This window comes from Bos taurus, chromosome 10, assembly GCF_002263795.3.
Source record: "Bos taurus isolate L1 Dominette 01449 registration number 42190680 breed Hereford chromosome 10, ARS-UCD2.0, whole genome shotgun sequence".
Lineage (NCBI taxonomy): Eukaryota > Metazoa > Chordata > Mammalia > Artiodactyla > Bovidae > Bos > Bos taurus.
This window is the reverse complement of record NC_037337.1, coordinates 10479538-10505913: the sequence shown is the minus strand read 5'-3', so window position 1 is coordinate 10505913 and position 26376 is coordinate 10479538. Positions and strand designations below refer to the sequence as shown.

The 26376-nt window shown below is 37.3% G+C and overlaps 1 protein-coding gene across 2 annotated transcripts in view; it reads left to right on the top strand.

Annotated features, from left to right (window-relative positions):
• Positions 1-26376, top strand: part of HOMER1 (homer scaffold protein 1) — a 139769-nt gene that overhangs the window by 40865 nt on the left and 72528 nt on the right. For both annotated transcript variants that reach the window (XM_059890509.1, NM_001076052.1), the window contains 4 exon segments: positions 6723-6879; positions 13798-13929; positions 17492-17584; positions 25631-25770. In XM_059890509.1, coding sequence (XP_059746492.1) covers positions 6723-6879; positions 13798-13929; positions 17492-17584; positions 25631-25770 — 522 coding nt within the window.

The window sequence follows — 26376 nt, the reverse complement described above, 5'->3', positions numbered from 1 at the left end:
TTCTTGGCAAATAGTTTTTTTGTTTTGCTTCAGTTTTTCATGATCTCCCTTTCTTATCATACAGATAGATGCCTGAGAGTTAAATGCAATAATTGTTTATGTTAATTTTTATGAGTGTAAATAAACTTTATTTCTGAAACAAAATTCTGATTTCACTACATTTTCCTCAGAGCCATCTAGTCTTTACATTCCTCTAATTTTCTACATCCGTATCAAATTGTAGAGTTCATTACTGTATGTAGTACTTATAGAATTTTAGCCCATGATTACGACATTCAGAATTCTTTTTTTAAGCATTTTATTTGTCTATTTTTGGCTGTGCTGGGTTGTCTTTGCTCTGCGAGCTTTTCTCCAGTTGTGGCGAGCAAGGACTACTCTTGGTTGCAGTGTGAGGGCTTCTCATCACCATGGGTTCTCTTATTGCAGAACACAGGCTCTAGGCCCGTGGGCTTCAGGAATTGCAGCACATGAGCTCAATAGTTGTGGCTCCTGGACTCTAGAGCGCAGGCTCAATAGTTGTGGTGCGTGGATTAGTTGCTCCACGGCCTGTGGGATCCTCCCCAACCAGGTATCAAACTCATGTCTCCTGCATTGGCAGGTGGATTCTTTACCCCTGAGCCATCAGGGAAGCCCAGGATCTCCAGAATTATATTATATATAATATGTATTATACCAAATTTTAGAGTTATTTTATGAACCTTCTGGAAAATACTCAAGTAACCTCTTTTAACGGGTCGTGAACTATTGATGGAAGAAATTACACAGTAGATGGTTCTCTAAGATTAAAATGTGTGTGTGTGTCTCTCTCTGTGTTTGTCTGTGTTTAGTTTTGTTTCTCTAAGCTCATTGAAAGCATTCCCTGCCAAAACCTATTTGCTTTTAAAGTTGATTTTTAGATTAATATTTAATTTCTTAGGAGAGTTACTCTGTGGTGTTATATAGGACTAAAGGCCTCGATTTTGTGTTATGCTTTATATATATATATTCTAGTAACAGTAATGTCAATAAAGATGGTAGAATATATAAATTGGCTTTCGGTGAGATGTATTTACCCCAAAATTTATCTTTCCATTCTCATATTGTAGTTATAAATCTAAGTCCTATGAGATGTTACTGTGTTCCATGAAGAATTCTGGGGTTAGATCATTTTGCTGCATGCTGGGTTGGTTATTCAGGGTTAAATGGATTTCTTTACTGCAGGACTTCTTAGAACTTTATATTAACATGCTTTATAAATGTTTCAGAGTGGGACACACACGATATTTGCAGTACTTATTTAAACATGGAACACTCAGTTCTAGGACTTTTGTTCCATAGACCATACTTTGGAAAATGCTGGTATTTGATGCAGTTGGTTTTGTGTGAATTGTTATTAAGGAAGTGGTCTGTCTAACCTTTATTTACGAGTGCCATCCAGTTTATTTGAAATAGTATTACCACTTGAGCACTTGGGATAATCTGTGTCAAGTGCTTTTCAGATCCTTTAAGAGATAAGAGCTTTGAAATTTCAGGTATAGCTTCTCTACTGCTTTCTGCAGCTTTTCTCTAAAATGAAATTTATCCACATGCTTAATATTGATATGTATCTTAAATAGACTAGTGATAATCTCTCTTAATGATTCTCAAAACTTTTCACTCCAGCCTGGTTTTCTCTGTTGAGCCCGAAAGTAACATTTTGAGTTTCCTTCCTGATAGTTTTTACAATGCAAACCCTGTACGCTTTTGAACTTGGTCAAAACTGAGAGCTCACCTTTCCCTCGTCAAGCAACCCCCAGTTCCTGACTATATTTTCTGTTTACCGTCCTGCCTAGTGGCACTGTCTTCTTTTCAGTTACCCAGACCAGAAACCCAGGAGACAATTTCTTAACCTTGACATTTTTGGATGGATAGTTTTTTGTTGTAGGGTGCTGTCCTGTGCATTATAAATATTTAGCAACATCCCTGGCTTCTTCCCATTAGAAGCCAGTAGCAGTCTTCCTCAGCTATGACTGTACAAAATGTCTCCAGACTTTGAGAAATGTCCCCTGAGAGACAGCTCACTCCAGTTTGATGAACCACTGCCCTATATCCAAACTGTTACTTAATCATACTGTTTCTGCTTTCTTAACTTACCTTTAATCCCTTTTCATTTCTTAATTCCACTCCCTAACCTCCTATCCTTTTTATATTTATTTTTAATACTTGGGATCCTTTGTAAGGTTCTGATTAGCATCCCTATGTCCAATGTTCAGTTCAGTTCAGTTCAGTCGCTCAGTCCTGTCCAACTCTTTGCAAACTCATGGACTGCAGCACTCCAGGCCTCCCTGTCCATCACCAACTCCTGGCGATTACTCAGACTCATGTCCATTGAGTCGGTGATGCCATCCAACCATCTCATCCTCTGTCATCCCGTTCTCCTGCCCTCAGTCTTTCCCAACATCAGCGTCTTTTCAAATGAGTCAGTTCTTCACATCAGGTGGCCAAAGTATTGGGGTTTCAGCTTCAGCAGTAGTCCTTCCAATGAATATTCAGGACTGATTTCCTTTAGGATGGACTGGTTGAATCTCCTTGCAGTCCGAAGGACCCTCAAGAGCCTTCTCCAACACCACAGTTCAAAACCATCAATTCTTCGGCGATCAGCTTTCTTTATAGTCCAACTCTCACATCCATACATGACTACTGGAAAAACCATAGCTTTGACTGGATGGACCCTGGTAGGCAATGTAATGTCTCTGCTTTTTAATAAGCTGTCTAGGTTCGTCATAGCTTTTTGTCCAAGGAGCAGGCATCTTTTAATTTCATGGCTGCAGTTACCATCTGCAGTGATTTTGGAGCCCCCCAAAATAAAGTCTGTCACTGTTTCCATTGCTTCCCCATCTGTTTGCCATGAAGTGATGGGACCAGATGCCATGATCTTAGTTTTCTGAATGTTGAGTTTTAAGCCAACTTTTTCACTCTCCTCTTTCATCAAGAGGCTCTTTAGTTCTTCTTCGCTTTCTGCCAAAAGGGTGGTGTCATCTGCATATCTGAGGTTATTGATATTTCTCCCAGCAATCTTGATTCCAGCTTGTGCTTCATCCAGGCTGGCATTTCACGTGATGTACTCTGCATATAAGTTAAATAAGCAGGGTGACAATATACAACTTTGATGCATTCCTTTCCCGATTTGCAACCAGTCTGTTGTTCCATGTCCAGTTCTAACTGTTGCTTCTTGACCTACATGCAGATTTCTGAGGAGGCAGGTCAGGTGGTCTGGTATTCCCATCTCTTGAAGAATTTTCCACAGTTTGTGGTGATCCACACAGTCAAAGGCTTTGGCATAGTTAATAAAGCAGAAGTAGATGTTTTTCTGGAACTCTCTTGGTTTTTGGATAATCCAACAGATGTTGAAAATTTGATCTCTGGTTCCTTTGCCTTTTATAAATCCAGCTTGAACATCTGGAAATTCATGGTTCACGTACTGCTGAAGCCTGGCTTGGGGAATTTTGAGCGTTACTTTGCTAGCGTGTGATATGAGTGCAGTTGTGCGGTAGTTTGAGCATTCTTTGGCATTGCCTTTCTTTGGGATTGGAATGAAAACTGACCTTTTCCAGTCCTGTGGCCACTGCTGAGTTTTCCAAATTTGCTGGCATCTTGAGTGCAGCACTTTCACAGCATCATCTTTTAGGATTTGAAATAGCTCAACTGGAATTCCATCACCTCCACTAGTTTTGTTTGTAGTGATGCTTCCTAAGGCCCACTTGACTTCACATTCCAGGATGTCTGGCTCTAGCTGAGTGATCACACCATTGTGATTATCTGGGTCATGAAGCTCTTTTTTGTATAGTTCTTCTATGTATTCTTGCCACTCTTCTTAATATCTTCTGCTTCTGCCAACCCACTGTCTTCAGTGCTACTGAATTTACTGTTCTAAAATGCAAAGCGGTTCCCTATTTACATGTCTCAGTAGTTCCCAGCAGGTACCCTCATGAACTGACTTCTCTATCTCTAGCCTCATTCTTCAAAGTTACTCACACTCACTGAGGTTCATGCTACACATGCTGAGATACTGTGCCATGGTTTCAGGCTCTTCTTAGGCATCAGCTTCTCCATAGTAGCCCTTACCTACTTACTTTCAGAGTCTCTATCATGCTGAAGAGTATTTTATTTGTTTAACGTATCTGTCTTCCCACACCAGGTTGAACATGTCAAAGGCAAAGACCATCTCTCTCTCTCTCTCTGTTTTATGCATGTAGTAGATATTAAGTAAAAGTGTGTATCACCTATTTGTGTGCCCTGATACATGTGGTATCACCCTCATTACTTCTTGAAATTCTCTTCACTGTTTATCAGCTGTAAACTTATTTTCCTAGTCTTTATCATCCAGATGATGATGGCTAGGCTTTTGATCACAGAAATCTTTTTAAGAAATCAGAGAAGAATTGAAGAAAGCAGTGTGTTTAGTTGATGTCAGATGTCATTTGCTTGTAAAAATAGCTAGTTTACCCTAAAGACTTTTATTCGGAATGGGATTAAATTGAGTGGAATAATTGTGCAGATTAATTACACTGTGTGAATTAATATAGTGTGAAAGTATTTGTTGGACTCAAACTGCATTTCCATTGAACAAGGATTTGATGATTAGTCATATAAGGCTTGCAAAAGCAATATCATTGTCTTAACAGTTTTACTTTTTTGGAAAACATATGTATTAGAAAACATGCTTATATCAGCCTACACTATCTAGAAATTTACCCCCTGTCAAATGAAAAAAAGAACTATCAAGTCAATAAGAACAAGTGGCCTATTTCCCTTCTTTATGTGTCTTAATAAATAGAATTCTGTGTGAATGAATTTCTCTATGAATCAAAACTAGTAGCACTCTCTAAACTTTAATTACAAGATGAGAAAAGAGAATCAGAGGTTGCAGGACTTCTGGACGACAACCCAAATGTAGCATCAGCCTCGCTGTGAAAGTCAGAGATTTTGAGGATGGGAAAGGGAGTGAGTAAGACCTACTCCTAGTTTGGAAGACTTCAACTGGTGTAGTGTGTTGCCAGATCATTCATAATTATTTCTCGAGTGAACCTGTGTATAATGGCAGTTAAGCCAGAAGTGATGACTTCCTGCTTCATTTTTTTAGGGAGAGGCATAAAATGTATCACTCACTTCCTTTCAGAAGTGATTCTTTCATAAGAACAGTTGTTATAGAGGTTTCCAGAAATAAAACTGGGAAGAGCCTGGTTACATACAGGAAAAGTACCTCCCTTTCATAACAGCTGTCTGAGGGCTAAAGTAAATCACAGGAGGCATATGTAGCACCCAGCCCATTATTACTAATCCGAAGAGTCATTTTGCCAAAGACCAAAATTTGCCTTGCCTGTTTTCTAATTTCACTGTTTTCGATACTCTCTTTTCGTGTCTTTAAATTTAAAATTGGAATTTTTTTTTTAATTCTTTAAAATGAAAAATTTAAACGTACTTAATTTTAACTTTACATAGTACCAGTTAAAATTCTCCTTAGGACCTTAAGCTGCTTTAGGAAAGAAAAGTGTTATGTAAGTGACAGAAACAATTGGACTCCCCCCAAATTTTGGTCAATGCTTGTTACAAGAGAATTTTTACTGAGAACTTGGAAAATTTTGCTTTATAATGGTTCTATTACATGCAGATTTTTTTATGCTTGTTTTTTTCAGACTGTAAAAGAAATCTGTAATGATCATATTTTGAATATATATTTTTGAATAGTTTTGGTTCTTGAAATTGTAATTATAAAAACCTCTATTTAAGGCCTTACTTGATCTAGGTAAAAGATTCTGTGATGATGGATTAGTTTGTTTTCCTTGTATTTTTCAATGTAGTAGAGATTATATTGAGTGTAAACTTTCCCAGTAAATTCCTCCCCAGAATTAGGTAATTTTAAATGGTAAAAACTTTTAGCTTAGTGACAGCCACATATAAGATACTTGTATTTTAATAGCACATCGTCAGTTCTATTTGTAATGGTTTTGTTCTGCAAAGACACCACAAACACTGAATTAGTGATATTGAACCATCGTCCTGAGGGAGACACAGGGTTAGGTTCCTGTGAGGCTCAGGTCACATTTTCATCAGCCAATCAATAGCCTTCTTTGATTATGTTTCTATTTAAAGACATCCTATTTAATATATATCATTGATTCATTACCATTAACCCTTGGCCAAAAGCACTCATGCCTGAACAAAGCTTATGTAACATTTTTTCTCCATGAGGCACATCACAGTCTGCTTGTACCTAAGAACAGACAGCACTCGGCACTGTGCTTGGGGGCCGTTTGAAACAGTGCAAGTACCAACAGAAAGCACAGAGATGCGGACTCCAGGGTGCCGAATAAGTTGCAAGAAGGATACTTGTTTATAGTATGAGAGCTGAAACAAGAAGGCTGAGTAGTGCCTTGATCAGTCTCAGGTGGAGCATGTGAGGTCACTGGCAAAGACCAAGAAACTGCCCCAAGTAAGGAGTTTATGGTAACAGATGCACTTTATGGAGTAGGCAAAATCTTGGATACAGAATCTTCAAACAATAAGGATTGACTGTAATTGTTTTAAAGAAGCGTATGGTTGCACACTTCTAGAGTATTCAGATCTAAAGGAAAGTTTCTTATATTTTCAAGGATGTGGGAGTTTTTGGTTAAGACAAATCACCCTCACAGTTTTCATGTTCTCTTGTCCAGTGGAATCAAATTGGCTGCTTTCAGCCCGTCATTTTGTTTTCTCCCCTGCAGGGAACAACCCATCTTCAGCACTCGAGCTCATGTCTTCCAGATCGACCCAAACACAAAGAAGAACTGGGTGCCCACCAGCAAGCATGCAGTTACTGTGTCTTATTTCTATGACAGCACAAGAAACGTGTATAGGATAATCAGTTTAGACGGCTCAAAGGTAAGTTCCATTTACTTTAAATAACCTTGCTGTTTTGCTTTACACAGTATTCACTATACAGTATTCACTTTAGTTTTATTCAGAAGATTTTTATCTACAGTAAAATAAAACATTTTCATTTCAGTTTTTAAAACCTACCTTTTAAAAAACAAAATCGATCAGTAGGGTAGCAACTTTTAGGGTAGCAACTTTTTCATCTACTAAATTACTTCGATTAACCACCTGATATATATATATATATATTGAGTTGAGGGCTCCCCCCATGGCTCAGTGGTAAAGAATCCACCCGCAGTATAAGAGACACAGGCAACATGGGTTTGATCCCTCCTTGGTCAGGAAAATCCCCTGGAGGAGGAAATGGCAATCTTCTCCAATATACTTGCTGAATCCCATAGACAGAGGAGCCTGGTGGGCTACAGTCCCTGGGGTCACAAAGAGTCAGACACGACTGAGCACTCATGCATGCATGCAGGCATATATTGAGTTACACTCTAAAATATTCTACAAATTTGATTTCAGTATATTTGGTAAGTACTCATTGCATATCTGTTCTGTTGGACACTGTGCTAAGTGCTTGGAATAGATACAGTTTCTACTCTTGAGCATGTAATCTAATGAGGAACTAGACTTCTTTTTAGATATACTTCTATAATCTAATAGCAGTTCAAAATTCCTCAATCATAGGAAGTCTTTCTATATTAAATTCAGTATTCAACAATAAAGTCAACATCCATTATTCAGAAGAGAAATGAAGGGAGAAGACCTCTTTTTATTTTTTAGGAGAGGCAGATAGTAAAATGTTTAAGAGCACGGACTGCCTAGGTTTATATCTCAAATCTACCATCTACTAAGTTTTTGATTTGGGGCAAATTGTGTGTTAACTTCTCTCAGTTTCATTGTTTTCACCGCAGTAGTGGTTGTAAGGATTGAGTTAGTATCTGCAAAGCGCCTGGGTAGCTCAGTGCCTGATGGATAGTATACCCTTCAAAAAGGGAGAAATTCCATTTTTTCCTCAGTGAATTTTGAATAATACACGTAGATAAATACCAGACACTAATTCCTGGATATAGTCTGTAAAAAGATGAGGCCTCCATCCTTCTCATTCAAGCTTTCTTAATGCCATGAGTCTCTTCTCCTTCAAGCTTTCCTGATGTCATAAGACCTTTCCATTCCTAGGAAATTTTTGCAGTGCAGTGTAGAGTTAAGACCACAGAATCTGGAGCAGGAACATCTGGTTTGAATATTTACTTTAATACTTCCTAACCACATGACCTAGAACAAGGTATTTAGCGTCTTCATGTCTCAGTTTTCTCATCTGTAAGAAAAGAATTAATATAAAAAACTACATCATTATACCATAGGATTATTGTGAAGATTAAACAAATTAATTTAGGCAAAGACACTTAACGTATATATGGTAATCACTATACAAACACTGCTATTGTTACTATTAGTATTATTAGGCTTTTAATTACATACTGTATAGTGGTTTGAGGGAATAAAAGATAGTTTAATTTAATGCTCAACTTTTCAGTCTGTTTTGTCTGTGTGCTCATCCCTTATCTCCTTAACTGGGTTATAGGACCTCAGGGGCTGTTTGCAGTTTGTCTTGTACGTAAGTAACTAACATGTATTTATTTGAATAATTGGTCCTCTTTTCATTTTTACTCAGGATTTATAGGACTTGGGAAATAGCAGCAATTAATTTCTGTGAAGTTTTCTTTAATGAATAATTTTGCAACATTTTGTAACTTTAGTGAAATTAACAGATGTTAATTATTATAATCTCAGACCCTAGAATGTTAGAGCATTTCTTTTCCCTGACTTGAACCTTCAGTTCTGTGTAACTCGTGTTTGTCTCTCAGCCCGAATAACAGATGAGATGTGGTTATTAGAGAGGGCGGTTAAATGGTATATAAAAGTATAGTAGGCCCAAGTCCATTGTGATTAAATAATCCTCATGTGTTTTTCTTTCTGAAGCAGTATGAACTATTGCTTCTGTCATTTCCATTTTTGAATGTACTTTGCAGCTTGTAATTATGAGGCTCTTATATAACTCAATGAAAAAGTTTGTTTTTTTTTTTTTTGGTTTGTTTCATTTAACAAAATCTACCTGCTATACCAGAGTTATGTTTTCTATCACATTTTCCATTATCTAGTTATTTTTTAAACTGATGCTATTAACAAAACAATAGAATGAGAAAGACTAGAGATCTCTCCAAGAAAATTAGAAATACCAAGGGAACATTTCATGCAGAGATGGGCACAATAAAGGACAGAAATGGTATGGACCTAACAGAAGCAGAAGATATTAAGAGGTGGCAAGAATACACAAAAGACCTATACAAAAAAGATCTTCACGACCCAGATAATCACGATGGTGTGATCACTTACCTAGAGCCAGACATCCTGGAATGCGAAGTCAAGTGGGCCTTAGAAAGCATCACTACGAACCAAGCTAGTGGAGGTGATGGAATTCCAGTTGAGCTATTTCAAATCCTAAAAGATGATGTTGTGAAAGTGCTGCACTCAAGATGCCAGCAAATTTGGAAAACTCAGCAGTGGCCACAGGACTGGAAAAGATCAGTTTTTATTCCAATCCCAAAGAAAGGCAATGCCAAAGAATGCTCAAACTACCGCGCAATTGCACTCAGCTCACACGCTAGCAAAGTAATGCTCAAAATTCTCCAAGCCAGACTTCAACAGTACATGAACCACGAACTTCCAGATGTTCAAGCTGGATTTAGAAAAGGTAGAGGAACCAGAGATCAAATTGCCAACATCCGTTGGATCATCCAAAAAGCAAGAGAGTTCCAGAAAAACATCTACTTCTGCTTTATTGACTATGCCAAAGCCTTTGACTGTGTGGATCACCACAAACTGTGAAAAATTCTTCAAGAGATGGGAATACCAGACCACCTGACCTGCCTCCTCAGCAATCTGTATGCAGGTCAGGAAGCAACAGTTAGAACTGGACATGGAACAACAGACTGGTTGCAAATCGGGGAAGGAGTACATCAAGGTTGTATATTGTCACCCTGCTTATTTAACTTATATGCAGAGTACATCATGTGAAATGCCAGGCTGGATGAAGCACAAGCTGGAATCAAGATTGCTGGGAGAAATATCAATAACCTCAGATATGCAGATGACACCACCCTTTTGGCAGAAAGCGAAGAAGAACTAAAGAGCCTCTTGATGAAAGAGGAGAGTGAAAAAGTTGGGTTAAAACTCAACATTCAGAAAACTAAGATCACGGCATCTGGTCCCATCACTTCATGGCAAACAGATGGGGAAGCAATGGAAACAGTGACAGACTTTATTTTGGGGGGCTCCAAAATCACTGCAGATGGTGACTGCAGCCATGAAATTAAAAGATGCCTGCTCCTTGGACAAAAAGCTATGACGAACCTAGACAGCTTATTAAAAAGCAGAGACATTACGTTGCCTACCAAGGTCTGTCCAGTCAAACCTATGGTTTTTCCAGTAGTCATGTATGGATGTGAGAGTTGGACTATAAAGAAAGCTGATCTCCGAAGAATTGATGGTTTTGAACTGTGGTGTTGGAGAAGGCTCTTGAGAGTCCCTTGGACTGCAAGGAGATACAATCAGTCCATCCTAAAGGAAATCAGTCCTGAATATTCATTGGAAGGACTACTGCTGAAGCTGAAACTCCAATACTTTGGCCACCTGATGTGAAGAACTGACTCGTTTGAAAAGACCCTGATGTTGGGAAATATTGGAGGTGGAAGGAGAAGGGGACAGCAGAGGATGAGATGGTTGGATGGCATCACCGACTCAATGGACATGAATCTGAGTAATCTCCAGGAGTTGGTGATGGACGGGGAGGCCTGGAGTGCTGCAGTCCATGGGTTCGCAAAGAGTCGGACACGACTGAGTGACTGAACTGAACTGAGCTCAGTTGAACTACTGCAGTTCCCCATAGAAGTAGCTTTTTGGTTAAGCACTGGCAGTTGATTTGATGTAGCCAAATGAACGAGTTTCTTCTTTGTACCCTCGCTTCTGTTTCTGCTCAGCACAGTGAGCTGGGAAAACTTTTAGGTGCTCCTGATTAGAAAACGTCCCTTGGTTTCTCACGTAGGGCCTTTACTGTGCATGTGAAGTTTGCTCAAAGATTTTCTAATCCTGCTGCCGACATCGGTATGGCCGGGGGCCAGGATCAGGGCACTATATGTCAGTGGCGACCCAGCATTTCTACTACTCTTCCTTGAAAAAAAGAACTATGGGATTGAGAGACATAGGTATTAATTTTAAAAAACTAAATTTTTAAAAAGTGGATTTATAATGGCATTCTATTCTAAGAACTCTAATAAATTATTTTAAATGCAGATTCATCTATTATTTTAGAATTTTCTTCACTGATTAAAGAATCCCAAAACAAGTCATATGCAGGCAAGGAAAGATTCAGAAAGCAAATTAAAACGGAGCTCTTAAACATAAAAGCAGAAAGAAGTTAATTTGAAATAGCAAAAAATAGGTCAGTAACCAGCAGCAGCAGTATAAAGAACCCTCCTGCCAATGCAGAAGATGCAGGTTCGATCCCTGGGTCGGGAAGATCCCCTGGAAAAGGAACTGGCAACCCACTCCAGTATTCTTGCCTGAAGAATCCCATGGACAGAGGAGCCTGGAGGGCTACAGTCCATGGGGTCAAAGAAGAGTTTAGACTTAGCGACTAAACAACAAATCAGCAGCACACGGGTCACGTCCCTTACATGCTTTATAAGTCCTGTGGTTGCCTCACTGTGTGAGAGTTATTAGGATCAGCTGTAAGATACCTGTGTGTATCCTTGGAAACCCTCAGATCTCAGTTGACAAGTACCCTCCTCGGCAAACCCTCAGGGACCACCAAATTAGCCTTGGTCTTCCTGTCTCTCGGGCTTTATCCCATCTTGGTCTGTGGTCTTCTCAGCACTTACTACTCTCTGAAATCTCATTGCTCAGCTACTGGTTTGTTTGTTCACCAGCCAAGTCTTCTTGCTCTAGAATGTAATGCATAATCATGTTGCTTCTCACTGTTGTATCTCAAGTTCCTAGAATTGTGTTAGACATTTAGTAGTACACACACAAAAAGTTGCATATTCAAACAATTCCTTACTATTAGTATATTCTTTCCCACTTAATCTTTCATTTGATGACAACCCTGTACATTATGCCCTTTGTGACCAAGTGGCTCAGACAATAAAGAATCCGCTTACAATGCAAGAGACCTGGGTTCCATCCCTGGGTTGGGAATATCCCCTGCAGAAGGTTCTGGCCTGGAGAATCACATGGACAGAGGAGCCTGGGGGGCTACAGTCCATGGGATCGCAGAGTCAGACATGACTGAGTGACTAAGGCCACATGTTAGAGCAATTGTTAGCTGCATTTTATAGGATCTAGAATGACATGCTAGGAAAAACAGCTTTTGAACCAAAGGGTAAGGCAATATATTAGTATATAAATTTTGTCAGAGGTAAAAATGCTTATTGAGAAGAAGGGCTTTCATGTAACAAAAGATAACATGACTACTGTCTGAGAGAAAGCAAGGCACTACACTCTTACTGTCTACTTTAGTAGGACAGGTATCAGGCACTCATTATAACTTCATCAATACCTCATAGTGAATAAATATTTACATTTTTACTGTTCATGTGGTATACAGATTTAGCTATGTCCTGAAAATGCTTCATTTTTATTCAGAATTTTATAGTGCACCAAGTAACTGCTTATGGATTTGATAACATATCTGTTTTATTATTACTGAGATCACTTTGTAATCTCAATCTCAATTACAAAGTCATTAGACTTCTTTTTTTTATTTTTTTTATTTTTAAACTTTACATAATTGTATTAGTTTTGCCAAATATCAAAATGAATCCGCCACAGGTATACATGTGTTCCCCATCCTGAACCCTCCTCCCTCCTCCCTCCCCATACCATCCCTCTGGGTCATTCCAGTGCACTAGACTTCTTAACTAAAACTGATTCTACCCTTTAGAAGTACTGGCAGAAGGACTGAATGAACTTAAGTTAATGTGGTAAAGGACAGTTGAAATTCATTAAAGTGATCAGCAAAGTTAATATTTAATAAAATAATGCTAATTTTCTAGCCTGCCAGACTCCTCTGTGCTCTCCAGGCAACAACACTGGAGTGGGTTGCTATTCTCTTCTCTAGGGAATCTTCCAACCCAGGGATCAAACCTGGATCTCCTGCATTGTAGGCAGATTCTTTACCATCTGAACCAACAGGGAAGCCCAATACTAGTTTTCTAAGGAACTATATTATAATAAAAAATGATAGTGATTCTCATTAACATGATTTTATACCACTTTATACATCAACAAAGTATATACTTAAGGGTTTGTTTTGCTCTTGAGTAGAGGAAAACTTAGTAAATGACTGAAAATCTTTTCTGTATCACAGTATATTTCAGGTAAGTTGGCTTTAAGAAAATTCTTGATGGATTTTTAGAAAATAGTTTTCAAATAAAATTTGGTGTCTTCATTTTTGTAAGACGCTGTGGGGAGGGAGACTTTACTTTTAAATAAGCAACTGCTAAAACCTAACTTGCTTCCAATGAACATCACCTAGAATTAATAGGTAGTAATCCTAAATGTTCAAAGAGAAGACACTGACCACATTATAAACTCTTTAAAATTCTCTGCATTACAGGAACATTTATTTTGCTTGTTAAGTGTTGAAATTTGTGAAAGAGTACCATTGTATTTATGGTTCTATTATTACCATATTTCCACATTATCACTTATAATGTTAAAAACTGTTTCTCTAACTCTGTTCATATACTTAACATTGTGGCTCAATAGGAATCCTAAGTTTTTATCTAACTGAGTAGTCCTGTGCTTGATTGTCTATTTGCGAATTTTTGGCTGGTTCCTCATACTTATTTTATTTTTCAGGCAATAATTAACAGCACCATCACTCCAAACATGACATTTACTAAAACATCTCAGAAGTTTGGCCAGTGGGCCGATAGCAGGGCAAACACTGTTTATGGACTGGGGTTCTCCTCTGAGCATCATCTTTCGAAAGTAAGTTAAATCATAAGATCCAAGTGGAAATCTACATCATCTTGTCAGACATCTTATAAATGTAATGGAAAATGGAGAGTATAAAATGTAGGAGAAGTTTCTTTGGTATTCTCAGAATGACTGTAGTGACTTTAGAGCAAGAAGTGAGAGATCAGTAGATTCCACTGTTAACTGGAAACATTGTTGAATACATTAAATGCAGTCACCATTGATTGCATGTGTTGTATTGACATTTGTGTGGTTAACTAGGTATGATAGGAAATAAAAGGTGGGAATTATCACTTTAATATGGACTTTGCTTGGTGGGTAGCACCTTTGATTGATGTTCTGCAATATAGGTAAACACCAAACTCTTCTGAATTGTGGAAACTCAAGCTGATAGTGGTATTTCAGCTTTTTGACATATAAATTCTGTTTTATGCTTTGTTTGGGTGAGAATAACTCTGAGCTCTCTGATACAACAGAGAGTAAGATCTAAGAGACCCTGAGGAGTTCTTGGAACCAACCAAGTAAATTGCTATGGCTAGAATGGCTGAAAAAATACAGAGCATCACCTGGGCAAAATATTGGGGAAAAAACAGTTGTCCTGCATAGAAGCAAAAAGCCATGAAGTGTTCATACCAGCAGCATCTTGAGTTCTTGTGGCTCTCACAAAGAAAGAGCTTATAAGAAGAAGGAAACAATGGCAGGATAGCAAGATGATCAAGGGGATGATTGCTCACCTTTATACTTCACATTTAGTGCTCACCAGACCCAGAGGGTTATGTTTACAACTTCTCTGTTTGAAGTATGCAGTTAAAAGAATAACCCTACGTCTGAACCATATTTTATGTATGCTTTGGTACACGTCAGATCCGATGACCTGGGAACTGAAATTGCTCAAGTGCAGGGTAAGCAGGCTTTGTTGGATGCACACTGTTAATACTTAACTTAAACCCCACCTGTTCATTATAGAGATCATTTAGATTCTTAAAAATCAGCTCTTTTTAAAAAATCTTACACTTTTGTGAATATTTATTGACTTGGTTATAATTAGATAGTTCAGTAGTTAAAATAATCTTTCTTTCCTTTGGTTTTAGTTGTAAAACTTCCTGAACGTTGTTTTCAAGTGCTTTTGTTATCTTTTCTTTAATATAAATTAGAGTTGAAAGCTCAGTTTTACAACGGTTTTAACTTTCATCTTGATGACTATAAGTCATTCTCTATAAGATAATTAAGACAAGCAAGTGTTGCCTAATTACGTGTCTCTTACACCCACCATATTCTCCAAATACATTTCTTGAACTGTGGTAAAAGTATGAGTTTTAGCCTCAAAGTATTTCAACAAAGCAGGGACATATGCATCCAGTTAAGCGTTGCCCCTCCATAAACAATCCCCTCAGGAAATTACACATTTATTCTAATATTTTTGCCATTACTCAGAACCTTTTTGGAACTTTTCTTTTGAAATTGTCTATTAAACCCTATAGCAAAAACATTAAAACTATGATTATATTACACTTGCTGAATTTCCTGACAACAAAGGAACTAGGTTGTGGATTAATTTCTCAAACTTGCGTGAAATGATTTTTGAACCTGAGTAATTTTTTACTTTATTAAGTTGGTTCTTTTTTATAACTACATCTTTCAAGTTATGGGCAAAAGCTAATGTGATAAGGAAATAGTTTATTAAAATCTGTCAATCATATTGTTTCCTCTTATCTGATATTTTTTCTGAGAATGGCGTTTATAGTTAAAGAATTTGTTTTTCCTCTTTAAAGTTAGTGTATATTTCTGACCACACTGACTGGTAGTGAGTCCTAGTACTGTATCGTGAAGGTGGATTGACTATTAGGAAACGACCCATTAGCTCCTGGAGTCAACCCTAGTGTATTTATTCACCAGACTTGGCTCCAGGAGCTTGTGATCAATCTCTTCAGAATGTTTTGGCCCCAAAATAACAAAACCATGACTTATTTTCCAAGCTACCTTGAAGATTAAGGTTGGTGCTTTGTAGGGGCCCCAGAGGAGTATATAATCTTTTATATAAATGAAGCAAGCATGGAAATATTCTGGCTTGTTTTTATCACTAAAAACCATCCATGAAACAAAGCATTATAAGAGATCAGAGAAGTCTCTGCAGGCAATTGTAGACAAGGTGCTCTCAAAATGCAGAGAGCAGGAGCGCTGAAAAGAAATGTGTGGTCTCCTAAGGTTGACGGATGAGGAAAATTTCAACTATGCTTGGATTGTCAGAGTGCTTTCCAAGTGGTATTTTGTTATCATGGAAACCTAAGTCTATAAAAATTAACGGCAGCTTGGGTCTTTGTGAAGTTGAGGAGAGTTTTAAACATTAACTACCTTGGAATGCCAAATTAGTATAAGAAAAACTTTATGTACTAGTTCAAATTACATAAAGACTAATAATGGTTTTTCTTTTATTTCATTTCCAACAATGTGAATGTGACCTTTTTAGCTCTATATTCAGATTTTTTTAACAGTAATATGATAGTCTCTTCAATTAGATAAGTATAATAATGCAGATTCAGTTTCCTGATCTACAAGTTATAGATGGGGGGTAACAAGTTTAAGGTAAGAAGGAAAGTTGTTATAACAGCTTTAATTTTGACCTTCTTCCGTTTCTCTGCAGTAGGTCAGAATATCATGAGCCTTTCCTTCCAAAGCTTTCCTTCCCCAAGATACAAGTGAAATTGGGGCTGGTTTATCAGGTTTGAGAGGGACCTGTAATTTCATGTTTTTATTGCCAACTCTAATAGATGTTTAAAGTTGCACAAAGGTTTTCAGTTTTTTGAAAAATCTGGTTATTTTGTAGCCTTAGCTTATTCTCTCTGAGAACAATGGGACAGTAATTTCCACTTCCAGTACATAAAGAGATACTGTTTGTAGCCCTGACCTTTATTTACTAGACTACCTTGAGTTCCTAAGAGTTAGCATTTCACAAAAGTAATTTTTTAAATTGTTACCAATCTTAAAGACCTTCTTGGGGACCTGCTTTTCCTTTCTGCTGCTGTTTAGGAATATTTGGTAATGAAAATCTACTAATGTCAATCAGTGACACTAATAAATGTTGCTGTTTGTATTGCTGAAAATAAAATGCCTCAGGTAATACAAGAGTTAATATCCTAGTAAAAGTTAAAGGCCTACTCCAGATACAGAGATGTTTAGGAGTGGACACTTAGGTGATTTAAATTTCTCTGTGATAAACAGTGTGCCCATCTTTACTGATTTCACTCCCAACCTCCACCCCCGTCCCCTACCTTGGTCTTAGTAAAGAATATCTGCACAACCAAGGAGGGACGTAGCAAAGCTAGCTGACGCCAAATTCTAACTTAGTTGTATCCTGATGTTTTTGAATGAGATTTGTCAGAGTACTTTATGGTATGCTAATGTTTGATTTTAGGTTTATTTTCCTGTCATTTTCATATTACGCCTGTAATTGATTTGAGAGCTAAGTTGCTTGTATACAAGTCAATTATTCAGTAGAATGGAAGAAAATTAGGGTAAAAGTGGGCATTAAGACCTATTTTTATTTGGTTAATGTATGTAGTCTTTCTGCATTCAGTTTGCAGAAAAGTTTCAGGAATTTAAAGAAGCTGCTCGACTAGCAAAGGAGAAATCACAAGAAAAGATGGAACTTACCAGTACACCTTCACAGGTGGGTATATAGTTTCTATTCCTTGTTCATTTTAGATGATATGCTTTATGCCAGAGATAAATTTAGAAAAATAATGGCAAAGTTAAGGTGATTTTCAAAGTGGACATAGAAATGCACTCTTCAGTTAATCTGTACTAGTGGAGAAAGTGAAAATGAAGTGACCTGCTCCAGTGTTCTTGCCTGGAGAATCCCAGGGATGGTGGAGCCTGATGGGCTGCCATCTATGGGGTCGCACAGAGTCAGACACGACTGAAATGAGTCAGCAGCAGCAGCAGTGGAGAAAGGATTTTTTTCCCCTTATATATCAATGTGTATAAGAATCTCATGGCGGGGAAATCTGTTTAGTAATTAAAAGTCAGTTTTCTAATATGCATACAACTTGAAAACAGTTGTACACAAAGAGCATAGATTGCCCTGTTGTCTGTCTTCTGTCTTCCGTGATGATCAGTAGAGTGTGGCTGCAAGAGGAGACGTGGGAGAGGCTAGAGGAGACGTGGGAGAGGCTTGGGGAGACAAAAGTTTATTGTACTCACAGGTCCTAGAAGTGTTGCAGGAAGGGTAACCCCTTCTAGGGCCCCAAAAGTGGGCTCTTCTCTGACACTCAGCAATGAATTGTCCGAGGAGACACGTGTGCTGACAAAGCAAGAGACTTTAGACTTTATTGGGAAGGGGCACAGCAGGCAAAGGGACCCCAGGAGGACTGCTCTGTCACGTGACTCACAGTCTCGGGTTTTCTGGTGATGAGGCTAGTTTCTGGCTGTCTCTGGCCAATCATTCTGACTCAGGGTCCTTCCTGGTGGTCCATGCATTGCTCAAGCAAGATGGATGCAGCGAGAAGGATTCTGGGAGGTGGTGGGGCATGTGACATCTTCTTTTGGCCTTTCCTAAATTCTTGCGTTTGGTGGTGGCTTGTTAGTTCCATGTTCCTTATCAGGACCTCCTGTCATAAAATAATTCATGCAAATGTTACTATGGTGCCTGGCCAGGCTGGTTAGTTTCATTGTGTTTCCCCTAACAGGAGGCATGGCACCCCTCTAGGAGGCAGCAGGGACGCCTCAGGTGGGGCAGCGGGCAGAAAGCAGGAGTGCAGGAGAACACAAACCAAGGCTAGAGCCTGTATTGGGATTTCTCTTAGGAATGGCAGGCAGGGTGAACAACGAGGATTGACTAGTCTGCATGATTTCAACTGGCTCTAAACCATAAGGGCAGTTTCCAGTTGCCTAACACCCGGCCCTTGGAATGTTGTCTCCCCAAATTCAGGGGCCTGATAAAAGAGTATTTCCTGGACTGGTTAATTTACATGTAAAAGGCATGCTCCCATCGTAGCCCCCTGCTATCTCTAAGAACTGGCTAACTAGAAGGGTTTTTAAGATGTCATCACAGTATACAGAAAATTAAAATATATAAACAATATAGTTTGTTCTACCTGATTTTAAGATGTGTTTAAATCTGACAGTTGAAACATTTACATCTCAGCACTGAGACCCAAAGGTTGTAGGTTTTTATAAAGTATCACTTTTTCCTTTAACGGGTTAGTTAATACCTGCTACTTGTCCATTGTATTCTTCAGCTGGAAATTAATTACATCTCCAAATAAAATTCATTAAATAGCTACATTTCAGTACTTTTACAAAGGTTTTAATGTAATAATATGACTCAGAGAAGGCCAGTAACTTTTAGCTTTTTAATAATAGACTTTTCTAAAATTTTTATTTCAGTTGAAATCTTATGGGTAAGGTTCAGCTTTATACTGGGTTCTTCTCTAGGGTAATTGTTTTTGAAGTGTTCTTAAGAGATTTTATAACAGGAAGGATTGGATGTTACAAATGTTTCTGTGGAATATGTCCGTAAGTAGCTGTTTTACATAAAACTTTTTTAAGGAAGTAGATAGTGATTGCCTTGGAATGTTGTGACTAGCCAAATGATTGGAACATTGTAGAAAATATTTTGCTCTTCCTTCCTCCCCACCCCTGACACCCAACTCTATTTGGTAAACCCTACTGGTATAAAAAGTTTTGAGTGTTTTCAGAGGAAAGGAGAGCTCTGTTAAGTATGCTTAAAGTAGACATTTCCTCACAGGCTAAAGGTGAACTCTGGATTGAAGCCAAAGCTCCATTATTCTTCCTCTGTATTTGCAGAGACCTGGAATAACATAAATGATCATTTTGAAACTTCTCTTGAATCTCCCTAAGTGCTCTGATAGTGTAGTGATGCTTTTAAACATAAAAGCCTGTTTAAAATTTAGTGCCAGCACACACTGGGAGCCCTAGTTCCTCAAGTGAATGATTCTAGTGCCACCGCAGGATGCTCCAGCACATTCAATAGAAGAATACTCCAAAGACTCTAATAAAATTGTAATAGATTACACTTTGCCGTTGTACTTAGTTCCTCTTCTCTAATCGTAACTTGTTTTTGTTTAATTAGTCGGGCAATGTTACAAGTTGCTGCTAAGGTCCCTGCTTGTCTTTGGTGGAAGGAATGTCTTTAAGCTTTTACTTTCATCAGAGGAATCGAAGATGTTTATATTTGGAAAGTGCTGTGAAATACAATGAGTAAAGAAATGTCTTAAGTACACTAGCATTTGAGAACCAAAATATTCTGACCTTCATTTATCTTTTAAAAATATTTGAAGTCTGATTGTTAATTTACAGAAGCCAGAGAAATAGGGGGGAAAAGTATTTTCATTTCTCTTTCTTCTCCTTTCTTTTTTTGTATGACAGTCCCTTACAGAGGTCATTAATATTTCTGTTTTACTTTGAATCATGTTATCTCTGGCCACCCTGATTCTATTCATTTTGAGCTTGATTTTCACTGGTTTAATCCAATCTATTAGAATAACACTATGCCTGGAGAATAGAATATTACTCAGGAATTCAGCAAAGGGAATCAAGAGATTAAATGTGATAATTGATAATAGTAGATAGTCACAGCTTTTGCTTTTATTCAAGGCTGTATTGCAGACAAGATAGGCATATGTATTTTCAGGTCAAATTTAGACATACATTCTTTTTCTGCCACTATGTGATCTTGAAAAATTTGCTTAATCCAACTCTGTTTATACATCTGCAACATGAATGTTACATTACTTACCTTACAGGATTGTTGGGTGGAATAAATATGATAATGATAATGCCATGTTGACAATGTCGTTCAATAATGGCGATAATGTAGACTCTAGAGCTCGGCTTTGATCTGGACTCTAACCCTTATTAGTTTTCTGAGCTTAGGCACATTAGTATTTTCTTTAATTCATAAAATGGGAATAAGTTATTTCCTTACAAAGTTGTTGTGAGAATTAAGGATTACAAAGTGCTTAATGTATAGTAAAGGCTTAATGTTAACAGTTGAGTTGTAATGTGACTATAATGGTGAAGATGATGATATAAAGCCTTGACAGTGTTATTTAGAAAAATACAGATGCCTTAATTAAATAAAGCCTACATCAAAAGCCCTTGGAATACTTGTTAAAATACAAATTGTTGAGGCCCAACCATTTCTAAATTTAGAAGGGCTGAGATAGGGCCTTAGAATGTGCATTTCTAACAGGTTTCCAAGAGATGCTGAAGACTGTTGATCTGGAGAATCACACTTTGAGCAACACTGCTGTAGATAAATCCTTCCATCTCCCTAAAGGCTTGTGATGAAAGGCGTCTGGCATTTAGAGCAGAGTTAGCCAATTCCCTCTTGGACTCTTGAGCTAAGATTGTACACGCTGTATAAATATGAGGTTGTGTCATAATCTTCGTGTTGTCTTCATCCAGGTAACATCTCTAGGAATACATGGACTCATGTGTTAAGTTGTCAGGTTCTCTCACATCTCTCTTTAAATAATAGACATTAATTTAAAACTTTTTCTCTGTTGGAGATCTTATGTCCTCATGTTTCCATGGGACTCTTAAAACAGTCAATGATATATAATCAAGAGTGATGATTGACTTTAAACCTGAAATTTCTTACACAGTTCACAGTTGCAAAATACTGTATTTCAGTTAATTTAATAGAGAAAGGGGCTATATGATCAAATAATGTCCAAATGTTTCTTCATTGGAGTTGAAAAAAATTAACTTTTAGCTGTCAGTTGACTAAGACTTTTAAACTGAGAAAAATCTATTTAATTCCATCACTTGTTTGCAGCCAAGCAAAAGTCATGGGCTTTTTTTTTTTTTCCATTTAATATGTCAGGTTGTGTAGCATTGAACATATTGTAGTAGCTGTCTTGATTTAGATTTAGTATGTCTTAACTTTTTCCTCAAGATTTTTTAGAATTCACTGTATAGAAAAAATAGATTCTATGTGTGTGAGTGTGTGTATTCAGAGAAAATCAATTTGTTTTTTTTTTTGGTAAATGTCATAATTTTAAAAATTCTCATTTTAGCAATAAATTGCATTTGCCCAAATGGCACTGGTTTCTTGTGAGTGATTATTAGAACCTCTGTGACTAGCTATTTGATCCTATGACAGTCAGTTGATCTCTTTGGGCAGTGGTTCTTGAATCTATAAGGTCAGAGATTTGAATTAAGGACATTTCAAATGCAATAAATCTTGAGTGTTTTAGATTTTCTTGGTATAAATGGATTTTTTGAAAGGTGGTCTGCATTTAGACCTGTTACTGTCCTAAACTATATTAGTTACATATCTAGCCCAAAAATATACCTTTAAAATTAGTGAATGCCTATATATTAACTATGATACCTTCTTAGTCATAGTATCATTTGACAAGTTTCATATTTACTGAACCAAATACTACAAGAACAATGTTTACAACCTTAGGAAAGATTTGCTAGAGCTCTCTTCATATAGTTATTCCCTCTCCACAGTAAGAACAGCGAAGACATATGTCTTTAATCCTGATTAGGAATCTTTCTTAGAGTTGTGTTTGACTCTTTGTGACCCCATGGACTGTAGCCCACCAGGCTCCTCTGTCCATGGGAAGAATACTGGAGTGGGTTGCCATTTCCTCCTCCAGGGGATCTTCCCAACCCAGGGATCGATCCCAGGTCTCCTGCGTCTTCTACATTGGCAGATGGATTCTTAATCACTGAGCCAGGGAAGCCCAAAATTAAGAACAGTGCAGATATGTGTCTTTAATCCTGATTGTGAATCTTTCTTACATAAATCATATCAAATTTGATCGTCTACAATTTCCCAAGATTTGTTTTTCTTCAAGTAGAGCTAAGCCTTGACACCCCGCCCTCCTGCTGTGGCACATACACCTGAGAGAAGGCTGGTGGCAGCGCCCTTCAGGCCTGGCCTGCAGTGGGAGCCAACATCATTTCTTTCCCATGTGATTCAAGATATTTCTGGGGCTTTTTGCTTTTTTCAGGGGAGGGCTTTCTTGCCACTTCATAAATGAGGAAAGAGAATTCTTAAGCACTTTCTGAATCTTTTACATCCTTGCTCAGGTTTCTTTTTTTATAATATGGTCATATCTTCTAGTTTTGGCTTCCTTGGTACTCTCATATTTTAAAATGCAAAGTTTTTATTTTTTGTCACTGTGACCAAAGAATATATCATTTGATATATTTTTCCTTAAACATTTACTATAGACGTGCTAGCTATATTAGCTTAGGAATCCCTTTCTAAAAAGAAATTACCCTACTTTTTCAAAGTTTGTAGTCTAGCAGATATACTTCATGCTTTTTAAATGATTTATTTTTTAATTGAAGGATAATTGCTTTATAGAACTTTATTGGTTTCTGCCAAATATACTTCATGCTTTTAATTTTGATATTTGATTTAAAGATATAAAATGTAGGTTTTATGAAAGTTAAAGTTTTTAAGGAATAACCACAGTTGAATAGGAAACTGCACAGAATTTAATCTAAAAACAACTAGATATTTGGAATATGTTAAATAAAACAAGGGTCACAGTGCTATTTTTAGCATATGTAAAATTTCTGGAAGGTTTCACACAATTCTTCAGGCTGCCCCTGTGGTAGTTGGAGCAGTTGGGGGGCAATGGAGTTTCGTGGCCCTCATGTACTGTTGGAGCTATTTCTTGTTCTCCTGAGCAAATGTTGATTTTTTTTTTTTTACAAACATCCTTAAAAATAAAACACGCCCAGGGCTTTTGTTTTCGTTTTAGATATAGCATCTAGAGTAACTTAAATATGCCTTTTGTTAAATATAGCGAATATTTGAGCCTCTGGAAGAAAAGCAACCTGAGTCCCGTTCTTCCTTTTCTCCTCCTTAGCTTGTCTCTGAGAACAGTCTGCTTCAGTGGCATCAACAGTACTATCCTCCCCAACACCCATGCCTCATCAACTTTCTTACTTCATTCCAGAAGGTCGTAAGAGCCAGAAATCAGACGACCTCCTCTCTCTCTTTTAACCCTAACCTCCTTTTCGCTCTCACACTCTTCTCAACCAGCTCCAGCAGGTCCTCGTTGCTAATACTAGTTGTGCTCTTGCATGTTAACAAGGCGATTTGTTTCTGTTGTCATTTTCACTGAATCAGTTTTTGGCCAACCTAGCATTTAGTTGACTGGACAGTCAACCTGGATTATTTTAGTTTGGCCTTTCTTGGAGAAAAAAATTTCCTGATTTATTGAAACCAGATATGAATACCTCATGGTTTTACTGGCTGCTTAAAACTTTTCCAGGCTAATTGATATGGCCTGTGATTGATCAAGAGATAGTCATTTTGGTTACTCTTCTCTCAGTAGGATTTGACTTTGTTGTAGAACAATTTCATGTTGTCACAATATTGGAAACTATTTGTGCATCAACTTATCGGTTAATAGAAACAATAGATTCAGAAGAAAGATTTTACAGGAATAAAATTAAATGTCAAACTAGAGGTTCCATTAATAATTGAAAAATAGGTGAGGATGTGGAATCAAGAAGGAAGGCTTTTGATCTTTTGATAGTTTGTATAATTTATAGCATTATGGTACCATTAGTTAAAATATTTAAATGTGAAATAAAACACATAAAGCAGTATAAAACCAGAAGCCCCAGAAAAGAAAGTTGATCTCACCACATTAATATTTTCCATATTTCTTTCTAGTGCTTCTCCATGAGTAATAATTGTTACATAAAGTATATAAATTATCATAATCTAGATATCTCCTTATATCATCCTCTTTTTCGAGTTATAAGCAATTTCCTATATTACACATATTCATCTTGTTTCTGTTTGAGGAGATCTTACATTCTTTCAGGTTGACAAATTATGACCATCCCCAGCCACTCCCCTGTTGAACACTAATGTTTTCATTTTCTTGCCTAACTTAGCCTAATATTTCAGTTTTGAAGTTTTATTGGTCTGAAATTGTAAGGGGTCCACCAGGCTGCTCTTTAACCATCTTGTGCTGGGACCTTCCCTGGTTAATGGGTTTGTCAAATGACACCTCATTCTGATTTCTGATAATCTGGTGATGACAGTCATAAGAGTAAGTGTCAGAGTGAGCTTTGTTTTAAATTCCATCTCTTTTCCAGTGGGATAACTTAAATTAACTTAGATAGAAATAAAACAGGAAATTTTGCAAAGAGAAATACTTTCATTATGAGTAGCAGGCAAGAAAAGCTGAAATACACTAACATCATTGTATATAATGTTACAGGAATATTTCCAATTACCTTTCTGAATGACTCTGAGAACTGAAAACTATGGCAGATAAAAAAATTGAGACTTGAGATTTCATTCTTTCTCTTCCTATCCTCCCATAAATAATAAATAATAATCTTTCAGCTTTGTCTTATTTTCTTTTTCTTCTCAAATAATTATTTGAACATCTAGCCAATTAATTGCTTATATAACCTGGAAGTTTTTTAGTTCTTTGAAGCTACATTTCTAAATTGTATGTTTACATTTTTAAATTGTATCATTTCAGATAGTTTTCTTGTGCATTGCTTTGCTTTAAAATTTTTTCTGTTTAAATTTCATTTTTTAAGCCTTTGATTCAAATTTCAGTTGAAATATGACCATATTTCATAAGTAACATATATCAGAGTCAGTTTTAACTTTTAGATTACCTTGTATATTTTAACAAAACTGTAACACTTTTTAAATCCCCATGCCTTTTTTTCTTCTTTTTTTTTAAAGGAATCAGCAGGTGGGGATCTTCAGTCTCCTTTAACACCAGAAAGCATCAACGGGACAGATGATGAGAGAACACCTGATCTGACGCAGAACTCGGAGCCGCGGCCTGAACCCACCCAGAACGCACTGCCGTTCACACATAGGTACAGATTCAGCTCAGCCGTCATGATTAAGTAACGTGTACAAACTCACTTGGTTTCAGATAAATCTTGCAAAGTTACAACCCTGAGTCAAAATTCCAGGTCAGACTTTTTATTTTTTTAACTCTTAACTTCAGAAAAGTTTTGCTGATTTATAGTTTATAGTTGCCTAGATGGACTGGAGTGGGCAATCTCCACTGCCTTTGTAGAAAGAGGGCTACTGAGCTAATTATACTACAAATCATTTTTCAGTGAGACAACATATTATTGCAAATCCCCTCTATTTATTTCTTTACCCAGCCTGTAAAAGACCCTCTTTGTTAACCTGGTTTCCATTTTCATGTATGTTCTTGAGAGTTATAAAAATTTTTTAAAAATTAGGTTTCCTACTCTGAAATTAAGCTTTGCTGTCACTTAGAGGAGATCTCACTGTATGATTTCAAACAAGGAAACGGTTTATTGGTGTAACTTCCAGCATGAACTTGTTAATGTCAGACTTACTTTTGCACATCAACTAACAAAAGATAAATCTTCACATGCTTCTGAATTTTAAAGAATTTGATACTTTAAAAAGATGCGATTTATTCTAAATATATTCCAAACCAGTTA